Here is a 16446-nt window from a genome sequence, read left to right as displayed (position 1 = left end):
CTGGAGATATTTAAGCGTAGGTTAGATAAATGTCTATCAGGGATGGTCTAGACAGTATTTGGTCCTGCCATGAGGGCAGGAGACTGGACTCGATGACCTCTTGAGGTCCCTTCCAGTCCTAGAGTCTATGAATCTATGTTGAACAAAATTGGCCTCAGGTCCAACCACTGAGGCACTCTGCTTCATACCAGCTGCCAACTAGACATCAAGCAGCTCAGTCTCCTGCATTCACAAGTGCCTGCCTAGTGGTTCCCTTTTCTTCATTGTACATAGTTGTTAGCTCGTTATATACTAGTTTGTAGATAGTTGAACTTACTTTGGGGGGCTTCCCCCCCGCCCTAGTTTCCCCAGGCACTGGGGCATGCCTCAGTCACAGGGGTTTAAGGCATGCGATAGGTGTGCAAAACCTATGCCCACAGGCAATCCGCATGCTGCCTGTGTCAAGTGTTTAGGAGAGAGTCATCAGACAGATAAGTACCCAATTTGCAGGAGCTTTAGACCCAGGACTGTCATTTGAAGCTCTTCCTGATGGAGTTGGCCTTCTGCCTACAGCCGGCATCAGAAGGGGTACCGGCATCATCGGCGCAAAGTGCTCCAGCCTCAGTGCGGGATGTCCCGGCACCAAGGAAGTACTCCTCCAAGGAGCACTGGCACCGCTTCCCCACTGCTATCAGGCAGCACTGCATAAGAAAAAGGAGGTGGACAGGGGTCGTTTCCCTGTCAAGAAGCCGCAAGGGGATTCCAGCAGGGTGTGTCCTCTAGCAGGACACCCATGGTCGGGGCCCCAACACCCAGCACCATCTGGCCCCAACAGGAGGTCCATCAAATCCAGTGCTGGTAGACTCCCTGACTGGGGAAGATCTGGAGGAAGAGCTCGACCTTCTCACCACGCCGGATACCTACGCATTATGCATATTACCAAGGTGCCGTTTTCATGGTCTCTTGTCCTGTTGATGAATCAGTTCACCATGTGTTTTAGAGTAATGTCACGGTTCGGAAAAGTGACCATGAAAATGGCACCTTGGTAATATGCATATTTGATTCCCAGGAATCTTCTAAACGTCATCTGCTCGGTTTGCTGAAAGGAAACAAGTTTTTCCTGCTGTCTGTGCTTGAGCTTATCTACAGCGTCCATGGAGGAGGGAGCTTGCAGGCTGCTCTGCCTCCCGTTGTCCCAGAACGGCCAGCTCAGTTCTGACTCTAGATCTTTGTTGCTGAGGCTGCTGTCTGAAGCAAGGAAGAATGCAGCTGGCTCTTTCTTGTGCTGATCACAGCCATCCTGGCAGTCAGGGAAATTGTGTTCTCACTTGAAATCTTTTAATGAAGTGTTTTTATTGTGTCTGGAAAGTGCTCCTGGCTTGCAGGGCCACATCTCTTGTGCTCTGTTATGGAAGCGATGGTGGCTGATGAAAATCAGCTGCATATGCAGGAGATGAAGATCATAGGCAAATCTTTCACTGCAGATGTTGTGATGCTGAAGCTCTTGGGCTGATAAATCCATGTAACATTGTTAGCTTTTGCTTACTCTGAAGAACTCCATGTGGAAGCAGACACATGTTACTCCCCGAATGGTGATATGGACCAAGGTCCATTTCAGTAGCAGCTCAAACATCAGAGAAGAAGAAGAGTTTCAAAGGTTTAGGGGAAAGAAAGGCTGATCTCATAATATGGGCTCAAAAGGTAGGAATCTCCCAACTGGCAGACGGACGTAGGAGATGTTTCAACAGGACTTAGCAGAAGATGAGAGAGCTGCTGTATGTCCTGGAAATACCGCTACCTTGATTAAACAAGCCCAGCCCCAGGTTAGGGTAGCTGGGTGCTCTAGATGAATGAGGTGCTTATTCTGAGACTGACTGAAAGAGAATGCTTTGCCCTCTGTGTACAGGAATGTGAAGCAGCATCAGCTTCAACTGAGCTACTTGCAGCTCATAAGAGAAACTGAAGGAAAACTCCTGGTTCCTTAGCAGAAGGAATGCTGTTCAATACTGGCCATTGCCTGGGGAAGAGACTGCTGTGGTCTCACTGGGTAGCTCCACACATCAGTGCTGCTGGGATGCAGCAAGGAAGAGAATTAGAGCCTGTTAAAGGGCAAACCAGTAACTCTGTGAATCCTAAACCAGAAGCACCTGCCCCATCCTGGAGGTAGGCAGGCGGGCAAAGATTTTCAAATCAGTGATCTAAAGTTTTGGCACCTTCCATTTATACTAAAAGACCTGACAAAGTGGGCTGATTTTTTTTTTTCTTCCTCAAAGCATGGAGCACCCAATAACTACCATGGACTTCAAAGGGAGCCACTGGGCACCAACACTCTTGAAATACAAGCTACTTAGGCCCATCAATGGCTTTTTGCCAGGAAGGGCAGGGATGGTTTCCTTAGCCTCTGTTTGCCAGAAGCTGGGAATGGGCGACAGGATGGATCACTTGATGATTCCCTGTTCTGTTCATTCCCTCTGGGGCACCTGGCACTGGCCATTGTCAGCAGACAGGATACTGGGCTGGATGGACCTTTGGTCTGACCCAGTCTGTCTGTTATGTTCTGTATGAACATAGGAGCCTAACTTGGCTTGAGAATCTGAGCCAGCTGCGTGCACATGTTCACCGTGAGGGCTGAACATATGACTTTGCAAAGGTCAAGGAGGCACAATCTATACTGAACTAAAGGAGGAGCCAGGCTCAACCACAGGGCCAGCTCTAGCCGTTTCGCCGCCCCAAGCACGGCGGCATGCCACGGGGGGCGCTCTGCCGCTCGCTGGTCCCGCAGCTCCAGTGGATCTCCTGCAGACGTGGCTGCAGAGGGTCCGCTGGTCCCGCGGCTTCGGTGGACCTCCCGCAGGCATGCCTGCGGATGGTCCGCTGGTCCCGCAGCTCTGGTGGACCTCCCGCAGGTGTGCCTGCGGATGCTCCACCAGAGCTGGGGGACCAGCGGACCCTCCGCAGGGACACCTGCGGGAGGTCNACCGGAGCCGTATGCCGCCCTCCCGGCAACCGGCAGAGCGCCCCCAGCGGCATGCTGCCCCAAGCACGCGCCTGGTGCGCTGGGGCCTGGAGCCGGCCCTGCTCAACCAGATAACAAATGGAACATCAGCCAGGTCAGTGTCTGGAACAAGCACCTGGCAGTAGGAGAACAATATGTGTCCTTATCTTTGGTCACTATGAAGATTGACTGGGCTCCTGTGGCAAATGTTAGAAATACAAGACGGGAACAGGTAGGCTACACCATGGCTCTGTTTGCTGTGAAAGGGACACAGTAGCCAGGCAGGCATGTCTCCCTGAAAGGTGTCATGCAGCAGTCAGCGTTCCCAGTGGAAAAATGTCTGGGTTTTGATAGACCTGATACATTCACAAAATGTGTAGTGGTGATATTGTGTGTAATAAATTGCATTGACTGTTCCCCTACATATTGACCACGAATGCTGCTGCTGCTACTAAAATTCCAAACCTCCCAGCAGCTCAAATGGCCAAACCATCTGCTGGAGAAACTCTCTTTCACCTCCCAGAATGTAGAATTTACCCTCCAAACTTACGATGGCCTGAGGCCTAACCTGCGAAGAGATAGTGCTTGCCCCGGTGACAGGTCTGCGGGTTGATTATCTCGTGACACTTAAGGACTAGAAATATATTCTAACAGTGTATTCTAACAGATGGACAAATGGAAAAGGAAGATTTCCAGGGGGATACACAGCACTGATTTTTAGTTGTGGTAGGTCCCAAGGTTTCCATGTTTTAGGTAATGTTTTAGAAGTTTCTAGACAGTATTACTCTTCCCTTGACGATCCATAATGTTTCACTCGACACCAAGGCAATCAGCCTGTTTGCATGGATGGGTATGAAAACTACAGTAGGACCAATACATTTTTTCCAAAAAAATCTCTCAAGCAGTTTTTCTGTCCAAGTTCTGACACACAGAGAATACGTCACTGTGGGCTGAAGGTTCTATTAGTAGTTGTTTTGGGGCGAGCTGCATAATTCATGAGTGACAAGCAGATTTCTCATTTAGGGCTTTTCATGACACAGGGCTGCAGAGTACAAGCTTGGATTAAAATGCAGTCTGTCACCATTGTGAGTATACCTCCTTCCCTCTTGTGCACACAACAGAATTGGAGGAAACTTTTTTTATTGGTTGCATCAAAGGATGATTCTGAAAAAGTCGCTATCACTCTTTCTTAAATAGCTGAATCAGTGCCCCAGCCCTGTGTGAATCCAGTACACCTAGTTTTACTGGGGACTCCCCTGCCTTTGCCGCTAGCAGTATATTAATGTTTGATCTGATGGTTCTTTTCAGGATCACATGGTGAAGGAAGAAACTAGAAGTCTCACTCCAAAGCAGTGTGTGGTTCTGGACCTGGCTCTGGATACTATCAAAGTGAGTGACACTCACCAGACGCTGTTCTGGAATGGATAGTGTGTGGCACGTATCTTAGGCCTTGGCTACACTGGCACTTTACAGCGCTGCAACTTTTACTCAGGGGTGTGAAAAAACACCCTTCCGAGCGCTGCAAGATACAGCGCTGTAAAGCACCAGTGTAAACAGTGCCGCAGCGCTGGAAGCGCGGCTCCCAGTGCTGCAAGCTAATCCCCATGAGGAGGTAGAGTACGTGTAGCACTGGGAGAGCTCTCTCCCAGCGCTGGTGCTGCGACCACACTCACACTTCAGAGCGCTGCCGCGGCAGCACTCTCGTGGCAGCGCTTTGAAGTTTTGAGTGTAGCCAAGCCCTTAGTGAATACTCAGCATGAGGCACCACAATGACTCAGGGTACCAAGTGTCTTGCATAAACCCACTTCTGAAGAGGTGCCCAGTTAAACACCTACATGGCACTCAGGTCAATAGTACTGTGGAGCCAGCATAGTTAATCGGTCCTGTGTGATTGTAGAGTCAGGATCTGACACATGGATGGGGGAGCTGTTGGGGTGAAGAATCAGCCACTGCTGGAAAAAATGCTTCACGAAGGTTTCAGCTCCCTCTGCTCTCAGAGGGGCTGCCAGCAGCTTGTCTGTTGCTGGTGGCAGTTTTCCTTTAATGTTGTTGCTTTTACTCTTTGCTCTTAGCAATATTTCCATGCTGGTGGGAACGGTCTAAAGAAAACCTTCTTGGAGAAGAGCCCAGACCTACAGTCACTCCGCTATGCGCTGTCCCTCTACACTCAGACCACAGACACTCTCATCAAAACCTTTGTCCAGACGCAGACAGCTCAGGGTAAGGCTCTTTTCTGTCATCAGGACGGTTGACTAAAGCTCTCCAGTGTGGTGTTAATTGCCATGGCTTGCACTACTAGTTTGCAGCGTCTTTGGCAGTCGTGCTCGTGGAAACATGACAGTTTCAGAGCTGCTATTTGCTGGGGTTTTCTGTTCCCTCAAGATGTAAACGTTGAGGAGGAACTATGTGCAAATTTAACTCCTGGAGGTTTTCTTGCCTGATGCTAATTTCACAGCCAAGCTCCTGGCACTGATGTTGATAGATGATTTGAGGGAAGTGAAATTTGGAGTTACTGTACTGGGAGTTGTACTGTTTTGTGGAAGGTGATTCCACGCAGGTATCAACCCAGAAGCGGACCACCCATAGGTCATAGGCCACTCAGCAGCAGCAGCCCAGGCAGTTCTGGAGGAGGAGGACACTTCATTACAAGAATAATGAAGCTGAAGGTCTTGCTTTGTGCACAGCCAGTATAGGATATCTGCTACCTAGATTATTACGTATCTTCATGGCTGGAGGGAAAGATACAGCAGTAGCACAAGTTATTTGCTACGCGGCTGTGATGGCCCACGGGGAGTTCTGTGGAAGCCAAGGTAACATTGCCACATTGTCGCCCAATACTATTGTGGCTAATGATTTGTTGCTGTGGATCTCTCAGCTGTTCAGAAGCAGTGGTCTCCTCGTTTCTGCACGGAATAGTATCAGTCCATAGCCAGGGGACGTTCATTGGCCACCTGTGTGGTTTTGTGGTTCTTGCTCATCTCTGAAGAAGGACATGAAAACCAATGAAACTAACACTAGGCTAAGGTAATATCTTAAGGTTATAACCTAAGATTTCAGATTATACCCTGATTTAAATGCAGTCTGTGGGGTGGGACCTCCCATTCCGATGTTGCTGTTAAAAGAAAGTGATGGCTAAAGCTGTGAGAGTCAGACCTGTCTGGAATCTCCATACAGCCCCCACCCTGCCAGTTGTCCCAAAGCACAAACAATGCAAGCAACTCTGGGGGGTCCTATACAGTCTCATCACTTATAGTCCAGTTTCTCCCCACCTCCATCAGTCCTCCAGGAGCCTGGGGTCCCACAAATCATAACATCTGTGCTCTCATGCTGCCTGACTCTGCCAGCTTGACTCTGCTACCAAGCATAGGATTGGAACGGAGAAGTAGAAGAAGCTCTAATAAAACATCTTGCTCACTGCTATATGGCAGGGGCTAGCCAAAATCTGAATTTTAGAGTATCCACCTCTCTCTGATTGGAGAATTTGATGACAAAGAGGCAGAAACAAGAATCCTTTTAAAGTCAAATAAAGTGTCCCTCAGGCAGCTTTCTGTGGGATTGAAACACACACACTTACAACAAACACCTTTTCTTTTGAGATCTAGAACAGCGGCTCTCAGCCTTTCCAGACAACTGTACCCTTTCAGGAGTCTGATTTGTCTCACATACCCCCAAGTTTCACCTCACTCAAAAACAACTTGCTTACAAAATCAGACATACAAATACAAAAGTGTCACAGCCGCTATTATTGAAAAATTGTTGACTTTATAATTATATGGTCAAATGAGAAAATGAATCGATTGGAATATAAATATTGTACTTACATTTCAGTGCATAGTATATAGAGCAGTGTCAACAAATCTTTGTATGAAATTTTAGTTTGTACTGACTTCACTAGTGTGTTTTACATAGCTTTTTTTAAAACTAGACACACATCTAGATGATTTGATGTACCCCCGGGAAGACCTCTGCGTGCCCCTGGTTGAGAACCACTGATCTAGAAACACAGTGCACATCCATGTTTCAAAGTTACCGAAAGCTCCTGACGCTGTATCTCTGCAAAGCAGTGGAGATATCTGGTGGCCAGACAGAGTAAGCACAGCTGTTATCTATGTCAAGATGCCTTCCGCACTGAACTCCAGTGAACAAAATCCTCCAGATGTTGGAGTGAGGGAAATGAGACGGGACCCATCTTTTTATTAGGTACCCATACTTATGGTAAGAGTCAGTTTTGTGGCTCAGTCAGGGCAAAGCACTTTCCAGTCCAACAAGATGTATAACACAGTTGCCAGTTTTGGTTGGACATATTCCTGGAGGTTTCCTCACTTGACATGTTTGATTCCTGGAGACTCCAGGACAATCCTGGAGGGTTGGCAACCCATAAAATGAACCAGGCTTCTAAATCCCTCTGATTTTGCATTTTGTCTACTTTAACATAGCTTTTCACTACTGATGCCCTCATCCATGCCATGTGGAAGCAGTAGACGTAACTAGGTTTTATACCCTGCACATTGTCTGGACGTTCCAGGCTGTGGGATAACAGTGTGCATTGTCATACCACACTCAGTTATGCTGACCTGCAATGTTCTGGCTGCACAGATCTGTTGTTAATACAAGAGCAAAGGGACATTCAGCTAAATGGAAAAGTGGCAAATTCAAAACTGATGCAAGAAAACACTATTTCACACAGTGCGGTGTTAGCCAGTGGAATTCATTGCCACGAGATATTGAGGGCACATTTGTAACAGGATTCAAAAAAAGATTAGACATTTGTGTGAATAACAAAAATATCCAGAGCGGTTACAGAAAATACTGTTTTTAAAGATCCTTGAAGGGGATATAAACCGCCAGCTTCAAAACACAAGCGAAGCACACAACTGGAGGGTTAGGAGGGAACTTTCTCTCAGTGAGGTTATCCCATAACTGTTTGCTGAAGCACTGTTGGAGATGGGACACTGGACTAGGCGGAGCACTGGGCAGTGAGGTTATCCCATAACTGGCTGCTGAAGCACTGTTGGAGATGGGACACTGAACTAGGCTGAGCACTGGGCAGATTCAGTCTGGCAGTCCCCATGTTGCTGTATACTGTACCCTAGAGAGTTCTCCAGGCTGGGAGCCCTGGAGGACTTTGCGGGAGGGTTTGAGCCAGGCCTTCTGCTGACCGATCTTTTGTAGCAGCATTGAAGAAGCTATAAACTGAGTCCTCTTTGGCCACAGTTCAGTTCCGGGCCCTGTGCTGGGTTTGGACCTTGAAAACACGTCTAAATAGCCCCTGACTATAGAATGATTTGGAGAACTTGGGTGTGTGTCCGGGGGCAGAGGGAACAGCACCAGTGTTTAGGGCTGATTCCTGCTTTACAGAGTTCTCTCCAGCTGGGGTTTCCTCTCATGTTCTTAAGGCCTCCCATAGGCTTGTAGGAGGAAATGGCTGAAAAAAAAAGTCGGTGCTGTGCTCATGTAACTCTGTGAGTGAGGTGTCGCCACCCCTGCTGCACCTCTAAACTGTCGTTCATGGCAGCCTCTGAGAAACTCCAGGCCCCTCTGACTGCAAAGGCTTCGGTAACACAAAACTATTAGACTTCTAAGCTGAGACGTTTGAGGATCAGAGCTCTCAGCATACTTCTGCCAGCAGTACGAATCATGTCTTCACAATGCTAACCCAAACAGATTCCTTGGGCTGTAGAAACAGCATCGCTTTACAACCCTGTGCTGGTGCAGGAGATTTAGTGTATTAAGAGTTACAATATTTGTCTTCCTTAAGTTGTATTTGTCTGTGTCACTGCTAATTGGATTGTAATTCACACTCTTCTCTCTTTGTCCTGCCTGCTTCTTGCCTTTTGAATTCATGACTCAGTGCATGATGGGAAAGGTATTAGGTTTACCGCTAATGAGGACGTTCTTCCTGATAAGGGTATGTTCAAGACTAATGCTGTTACCATAACAACATTAGCCAGCTGCAAACTTCCTTCCTTTTGGAAACCTGTTCCAGAGACTCGCCTCCCCGTAGCTCCCCATAGAACCTAACCCCTTGTGGCCTGCTTCCACCCTACAGAGAGCAGAGCTGTGGGCTGTGTGACACAAGGAGGTGGGTCCTGCTTTGCAGGCTCTGCTGGAGCTTGAGATTAATTCACAGAAATGTACATTCTGTTCTGACAATACAGGGTTAATAAACAGTCTCTTTGCCAGATGCTACAGGCTGCCCTTACCCTCTGCTATGCACTACCTATGGCTGTGTGACCACTACTAGATGTGCATGCTCACATGCTGATGAGGCAGATTCTTCATGGTACGTGGTAATGTGCAATACATACGTGAGGACAGGGATCAGCTGAAGAGTTTGATGTCGAGAGGAGCTAGAAGTCCTGCCACTCGCTTGAATCCTGCTGGGTTTCAGCTCTCCAATTTTTGTATGTTGCCCAAAGCATTTGTTTTTTAGGTGAAAACATATCTGTAACATGTTGCACATGTGATTTCAGTGTACAGCCCTCACATATCACAAAATCTAGCAAGATTTCCATGCCCAAGTTTTAATTCAGTCACCACCACTAAGAAATTAGTAAATGATGTAGAATGTTTCTGGCCTATTTGCCATCTAGAGATATTCCCAGGGCCTCTGTGTATAAGAGCACTTCAGAGAAGAAAGCAGGATCTTCCTATGAAAAGAAACCGAGTTAAGACAGACAAGCCCCAAACTGAATCAGCTTTAAAACTTAATAGGCCAGATTCTGCTCTCACCAGTGTAAATCAGGAAGGGGCTCCTTCAGAGTCTGTTGGGTTACACTGGGGTAAATAAAATGCAGATCAGGTCCAATGTAATTTTGGTAAAACATGGTGCATGCTCCCCAAAACAAGGGCCATAACATTGAAAGATGCCATCTTCATTGCTGGACAGCTTGCCTGCAGCACAACTCCGTGCCTTGGATTTCTTCCAAAGCAGAGTCATGCATGTCACTCAGTTCCTGCACTCTAAATATCCTCTTGGGTTTTGTGGGCAGGAAGGGCATTGAAATATACAAGGTCCCTGAAGTGCCTGGAGGGCGTGTTTCTTTGTGGTTTATATGATGTCAGTAACCTGTCTACTCATCAGAACAACGCTGGAAGAGAGCGAAGGAGCAATGTGATGTGCACATACCAACAAACCAAGGCAGGGTCTAATATGAGACGCCCCCAGCCTTGATAGAGTGTTTACATACTGTTCCTTCTTCTCTGTACTTAATCACTTTCTACTAGCACACAGTCTGGTCATCCAAAGAAAATATATCCAAGAAAATCCACTCCTCCTGTTCATATCTTAGACTGTTTAGAGCCCCTAGGGCATGATAAAAAAATTAGAGCCTTCAGGTGTACTCCCAGAAAGAATTAATTACAGTTCAAGATACATGAACGTATGTCAAGTTGCCTTGATCCGCATGCAATTACTGCCCGTACCGTATCAGATGCACTTCAGGAAATGGCATACATTTGTTTACATCCTCCTCTTTCAAAATGACAGCGATTGCTGCCTACAAAATATCCTTCAAGCATTCGAATTCAGTCGTACATCAGAGCAGTGTTTCTCAACCCTTTAGTGCTGGGGACCCCCTTTGGACTAAAAAATTGTGACCCCCCCCTACCTTAAGCTTGGGGGCTCGGGGCATCAGCCCTGTTGAGGGCTGAAACATGTAAATTAGCTTTGTGGGGCCCCTGGCAAGTTGCCCTGCTCCCCACCCCCTAACACCAGCCCTGCTTGCAACCCCCCATAATCCCTCTTGCAACCCCCCCGGGGGGTTGTGACCCACAGGTTGAGAAACACTGCATTAGAGAATTTAACCAAATGATTGATTTTTTTTTTAGTGCTCTCTTTCAGATTTTGTCCTGAATGTCACCCAAACACAACATGAGAACTGTAAAGCTCGTTTGACTTCTGTCCTTTCCCTTGCCTGTTCGATTAAAACATGCTACCTTTTCCTTTGTGAAACTACTCACTGGCTAACTGATAAAGGAAAGTTTCTAAGCAGCTTGTAAACTCTTAACTTTCCTCATAGTCTTCTTTGGTCTGAAGGGATTCTCCTCTTCTTTGGGGATGGAGGCACTGGGAATTGTAGCTTTTATCCAGTGTGCAGGTACAGAACTCTGTTGGGAAAACTGGAAGTGTACTTTGGCTCAGAACAAATTTAGTATCAATCCTATGTCCTTATCCCTTGTTTTTGAACCGCCCCCCTCCCGTTTTCACTTGTCCATTTGTATGGAGGGAAATGGTCACAGGAATGCCCAAGTGTGCAATATCTTGGTAGGAACTTATTAGCAGATGCTTTCTGTTGGGATCCATTGTAGGTTTTCATGGCACTTCAAAAACCATGCTGTAATCCTTCCTAGTGTGAAATCTTTGCAGTATAATTATTTTATAATCCATTCCAAAAAGTTGTAATGTATGTGGTGTGTGTTTGGCCTACAAATGTGGTGTTGGATCGACCTTTGCATTAACATCAAACTAGAAGGGTCTGCAAGGAAGCTGGTTATGGGCTAACTTACTGCAAATGGGGTATTGCCTTGCTGAGCATGTAAGCTGAAGCTGGGTGCCAATAAACTAATCTTTCGGTGTTTGTCAATCTTTGCATCAGGTTCTGGTGTGGATGATTCAGTGGGTGAAGTGTCCATACAGATCGACCTGTATACACACCCAGGAACTGGTGAACACAAGGTCACAGTGAAAGGTATAGTAAAGCAGGAAGTTCTGTATATAGCTGCTCAAGCACTGCTGGTGCTAACCTCTGTCCAGCAGGAGTGAACTGGTACTGTACTGCTGTGTCCATGCTGTAGGCTGACATATATCAGTGTATCTGATTTTGTCCAGTCTGTGGGTAGAGTTAACAATTATACTACATGAAGACCAAAACTGGGCTCCCATCTGGAGTATCTAGAGAAACCGCAGCATGATGGCAGTGGTGTCCCAGCTCATCCAGTCACATGGTGATGTATAGTTCTTTCCTTTTTTAAAGTAATTTTGTGCAACACCTTCAAGTCAAATACATGGCTCTCATCAGGCCTGCAAATATCCCACCAAACTGGTGTGCTGTGCCCAGCAAAGCACAAAATGACAACATTCATTAAGCAACTATTCCATTCACTGAGCCGCCCAGAGAGCAGTGTCTATACACGTTCAGGAATTTTTGGCTTAGTTCTGATGGCCAAATAGGCATGACAGTGATTCAGCTGAGGCTACCTCTTCCTCCTTCCTCTCCATAGCTCCTTCTCAGTTACTTTCTCACTAGCCTCTGTTTGCTGCCTTTTAATTTGTTTTCTTTATTTCTTCAAATGAATAAAAGTCTCTCTAAGGCCCCCGTCCCACAGAATAAAACCCACCCTGTAACAGGAGGGGTTGCCTATACATAAATATCCACCATCTCTCCATACAAAGGCCTGGAGGAAAAGGTGAGTTTTATGGTGCGTCTAGAGAGCCAACAGATTTGGCCTCTGGTGGCTGGGTGTGGACAAAGAGTTCTAAGGCTGAGGACCTGTCACAGAGAAAACCTTGCCAGTAGCTGCAGCTCACATGCCTCATTGCTAGCCATAGTATCAGAGCACTTTCTTTTCCCCAAGCAACGATTCAAACTCATCCCACATAGGATGTTATACCAAGTAGAGAAGTGACAGTAAGAAGGGAAGCGTCTTGTTTATAAAAATCAAGAGACCCAAGTGTCTCTGCTCTCCCCAGCCAAATTCAAGGAAATAGACACTTCAGTGGGAGTCTTGCCCGGGACTGGGAGGGCAAAGGGGTGCTGCTGATCAGCATTAAGGTGCATTGTCAGAGCTGTGTGCCTAAAACATTATGCATGCCTGCCTGACTTACCTCTGCCGATTGCAAATATTACCAACCTCTTGCTTTCCAGAGTACGGGATTCCCTCCACAAAGCTTTAAACCATGAATAAAAAAGCATGTAATTTGTTCAGTAAAATAATATGTCCCAGCCCCATGTGAGTTCAGGACCAACATCTTTCAGATCAGAGATTCTGAATTGTGAAATAAGAACCGCTGGGAAGCCTGTAACCGGAAGAGTTGTTTTGTGTGATCTTTGTGGATAGCTCAGCATTAAGAAGCTGGTTAGAGCAGTTTGAACAGACGAACCTTTCTGCAGAGGGGGCTCTGATTTTTCTCTCTCTTGCCTAGTTGTGGCAGCCAATGACCTGAAATGGCAAACATCTGGCATGTTCCGCCCGTTTGTTGAAGTCACTATGATTGGACCTCATCAAAGTGACAAGAAAAGAAAGTTCACAACCAAATCAAAGAGCAACAACTGGGCACCCAAATACAATGAAACCTTTCACTTGTGAGTACGAAAGACAGGCTGAGGGTCTGCACTGGGAAGCACATGCAGAGCTCAGGTAACGTGTTGCTGCTGAGTGACCTGTCAGTGTCAATAGGGTAACCGGAAGCAGCAGTTGCCTCAGTCAGGTCCAGTATTCTGGCATGAGGAACCAATTCATGCTGAAAGGCTGCTGCTGCTGGAACGCAGATTTCAGGGACAGATGTATCCAGTGTACGGCTCGTGAAAAGAGCATCTCTCAGTTACCTTCAGAAATACGGATTGTGTGTATTGCTGCACATCAGCCTGCTTCAGTGTGATCCATTATTTTAATGAGTCATCGCTTTTGTTGGTAGAGTTGAGGCTGAAACTTCCTCATGTGATAACAAAAGTCTGCCCATTAGTTTTGATCTTTACTAGCCACATTGGACAAGCAGCCCTCCAAACCTGTTTCCAAGGATATCATCTTCTCCTATGGCTAGAAATGCAGCAGTTCTAGACACTGAACGTTGAACTGCTCAACTGGCCTTTCATTAATACGAAGGGCCCTGCTCCCTGAGGCCTTACAAACGGAGATGTAGACTAGTCCTCATTCAACTCCCTAGTCAGAATGAGAGAGGTTAAATCCTGGGAAGTGAAGTTTCTATGGCAGGCTCAGAGCCCTAAAATGTGCACAGGGTGATGGTACATTCCTGTCCATTCTGGGAGTTGTTCCTCATGTGATTGCCATGACTCTGACTGGATAACATTAACAGGATTCCCCTGTTGCAAGGGGGTCTAAGGAGACAGTATGCTTTCTGCTTTAATCTGAGTAACTTGTGCCTGTCATTTTCAGCATATTGGGGAATGAAGATGGCCCAGATGCCTATGAGCTCCAGGTCTGCGTGAAGGATTACTGCTTTGCTCGGGAAGATCGGGTCCTGGGGATCGCTGTGATGCAGCTCAGAGATATAGCGGACAAAGGAAGCTGTGCTTGCTGGTGCCCACTAGGGCGTAGGATTCACATGGATGAGACGGGGCTCACGGTCCTGAGGATTCTTTCTCAACGAACCAATGACGAAGTGGCCAGAGAGTTTGTAAAGTTGAAATCGGAGTCCCGCTCCACAGAAGAAGGCACCTGAACTGAGCTCTGAACATTCCCTCTCTCGTTTTCCTTGTGCCAATATGTGCAAGTGTTCAACCATTTTCTTTTACTAATTACAAAAGGTGTTTCAGTTAGTCTGTGTTAGCTCCAATAGCGCACGTGCCGTACCAGAAACAAATCCACCAATTGGCTGTGAATTATTTATTGTTTAGTGGGGGGTAAGGCATCACAGAGAATGAGACACACACTTTTATTTAAGATACAAATTGTGCTTTGTACAAAATGGTTTTCTCTCTGGGCTGGGCACACTGGGTGGTGTGGAGATGGAGCACTGTGATTTGATCCTCTGGAATTGGCAGACATGAAATGGCTTCAGAATCAAACATGAAACAAACCACTCTGACATGTTGGGAGGAGAACAATGCTTTTGGTTGTTGGAAAAGTGCAGTTGTTCCCCTTATTGTAGAGCTGCCAAAGGATGTTCTTGTGTCGATAATGCCAGTACATGCCAACATGACACGCAGGCATCTCAGCATCAACTTAAAAAATGTTGCATGTTTTTTAGGCTATGCAGCTAGAATGAAGTATGACCAAGTTCGTGCTGTCATGAACGGAGTCAGGACAAGCAAGCCAAGAAACCAGGTGCCCAAACCTTTGCCCAATTGAGGGCAGCAAACACAGCTAACCAAGAGTAGACCACAGCTGAGCACACTGTCACTAGTTGGTGCAGCCATATCGCTGTGAAATGAGGGCTGTTGCAGGCTGCTAGATTCCACGAGCCATACTCTGGGCACCTCTGACCCCTGGAACAAGCACTTCGGTGACGACAAATTAAATGGCTGCTGTATGTTGGTTTTAACTTCAGCGCTGTGCTATTACTAGGTTTTTGACATGGAGGGTTTGGATTTGAGTTGGTGGTTCAATATTTACAAGATTTCAACTGCATTTGTTTCCATGGAATAGCTGAGGATTCCTTGCTCTATACCCTGATGCAATGTCCTGTCTGGGGCAGACACAACATGTGCTCATCAGAAAGAACTCTGTCCATTCTCACACATTGGGGAGGGAGCGGGACTTTTCTCTCTTGATCACAAGGTTGCTGTTGGCCATGCAGAGGATGGTTTGCATAAGTATGACTGTCAGTCATTCTGTGAATTCATGTCACCATGGGAAATATTTTTGCACTAGATAAAAGGAGTGTCCAATTTGTTTCTTGTAAAATGAGAAGTCTTGAGAAAAAATGATTACGGGGACATCAGGATTGGCTTTTATCATATTTCTTAGGTTAGGAGACAAAGGTTATGATTTGTACTTGAGACTTCTCTTCCTTCCTATTTGCAGCCAAGTGAGCACTGTCCCACTCTGAAATGGAAGGTGGAACAAGCCAGTCCTGGCACATAATGTACTGTAACACTGTCAATAAAGTCAAGGACTGCATATTGGGTGATTCCTTTTGTATTTTATTTTCTATTTTTCTCTGACATTTGTATAGCTGTATGATATGAATCTTGTACTTCAGAGGCCTGCTTGTAGAGTTCTCAGAGACTGCATACCTGCTTTGTTATTGTCTATAGATGTATTATAATAATGATCTTCAAAACTCCAACCGATTGTTAAGATTTTTAATCATTGTCTGTGCCATTGTTTTAGGAAATGATAGTACAGTCTTTAATAAATTATCTTTTAGCAGCAGTCACTTCTGTGCTCTTGCCTACGACTCCGCCTGTTCAAAACTCAGTCAGTCTCTTTGGTGCTGCAAGTTCTCAACAAGGATATAAACTGTAATTGGTAAACCCCGAGCAAGGTGGAGAGGTGCTCTTCCCCTCAGGACTGACGGGGATAGGAGAGGCTGTATGAGCTTTTCCTCTGTTTATGATGTTTGAAACACAATTCAGTTGAGTGCTCCATATTTTGCTTATGTTATATGTTGTGGGTGTCCTCACAGAGACCACTTACCTGATTTGTATCCCCCAGGTGCTTTACTTGGTTGTCTGGTCTCTGGCACCTCAAAGGACCAGAAGAGCTAGCTACTGTAACTGTATCAGACGATGGGATCTGGCCTGTTGGAGGTGAATTTTCCCAGCTGTAATGTGCATTCATTTGTTTTC

The 16446-nt window shown here is 46.3% G+C and overlaps 1 protein-coding gene across 5 annotated transcripts in view; it reads left to right on the top strand.

Moving 5' to 3' along the window:
- UNC13B (unc-13 homolog B) overlaps positions 1–16030 on the top strand; it is a 329656-nt gene extending 313626 nt beyond the window's left edge. For all 5 annotated transcript variants that reach the window (XM_075066813.1, XM_075066812.1, XM_075066811.1 and 2 more), the window contains 5 exons: positions 4283–4363; positions 5047–5194; positions 11572–11664; positions 13119–13278; positions 14090–16030. In XM_075066813.1, coding sequence (XP_074922914.1) covers positions 4283–4363; positions 5047–5194; positions 11572–11664; positions 13119–13278; positions 14090–14375 — 768 coding nt within the window. In that variant the 3' untranslated portion in view covers positions 14376–16030. The remainder of the gene's footprint in view (positions 1–4282; positions 4364–5046; positions 5195–11571; positions 11665–13118; positions 13279–14089) is intronic.
- The last annotated feature ends 416 nt before the right edge of the window (positions 16031–16446 follow it).

The sequence above is a fragment of the Chelonoidis abingdonii genome, chromosome 6 (assembly GCF_003597395.2).
Source record: "Chelonoidis abingdonii isolate Lonesome George chromosome 6, CheloAbing_2.0, whole genome shotgun sequence".
Classification (NCBI taxonomy): Eukaryota; Metazoa; Chordata; order Testudines; family Testudinidae; genus Chelonoidis; species Chelonoidis abingdonii.
This window is presented reverse-complemented; position numbering and strand designations above follow the sequence as displayed.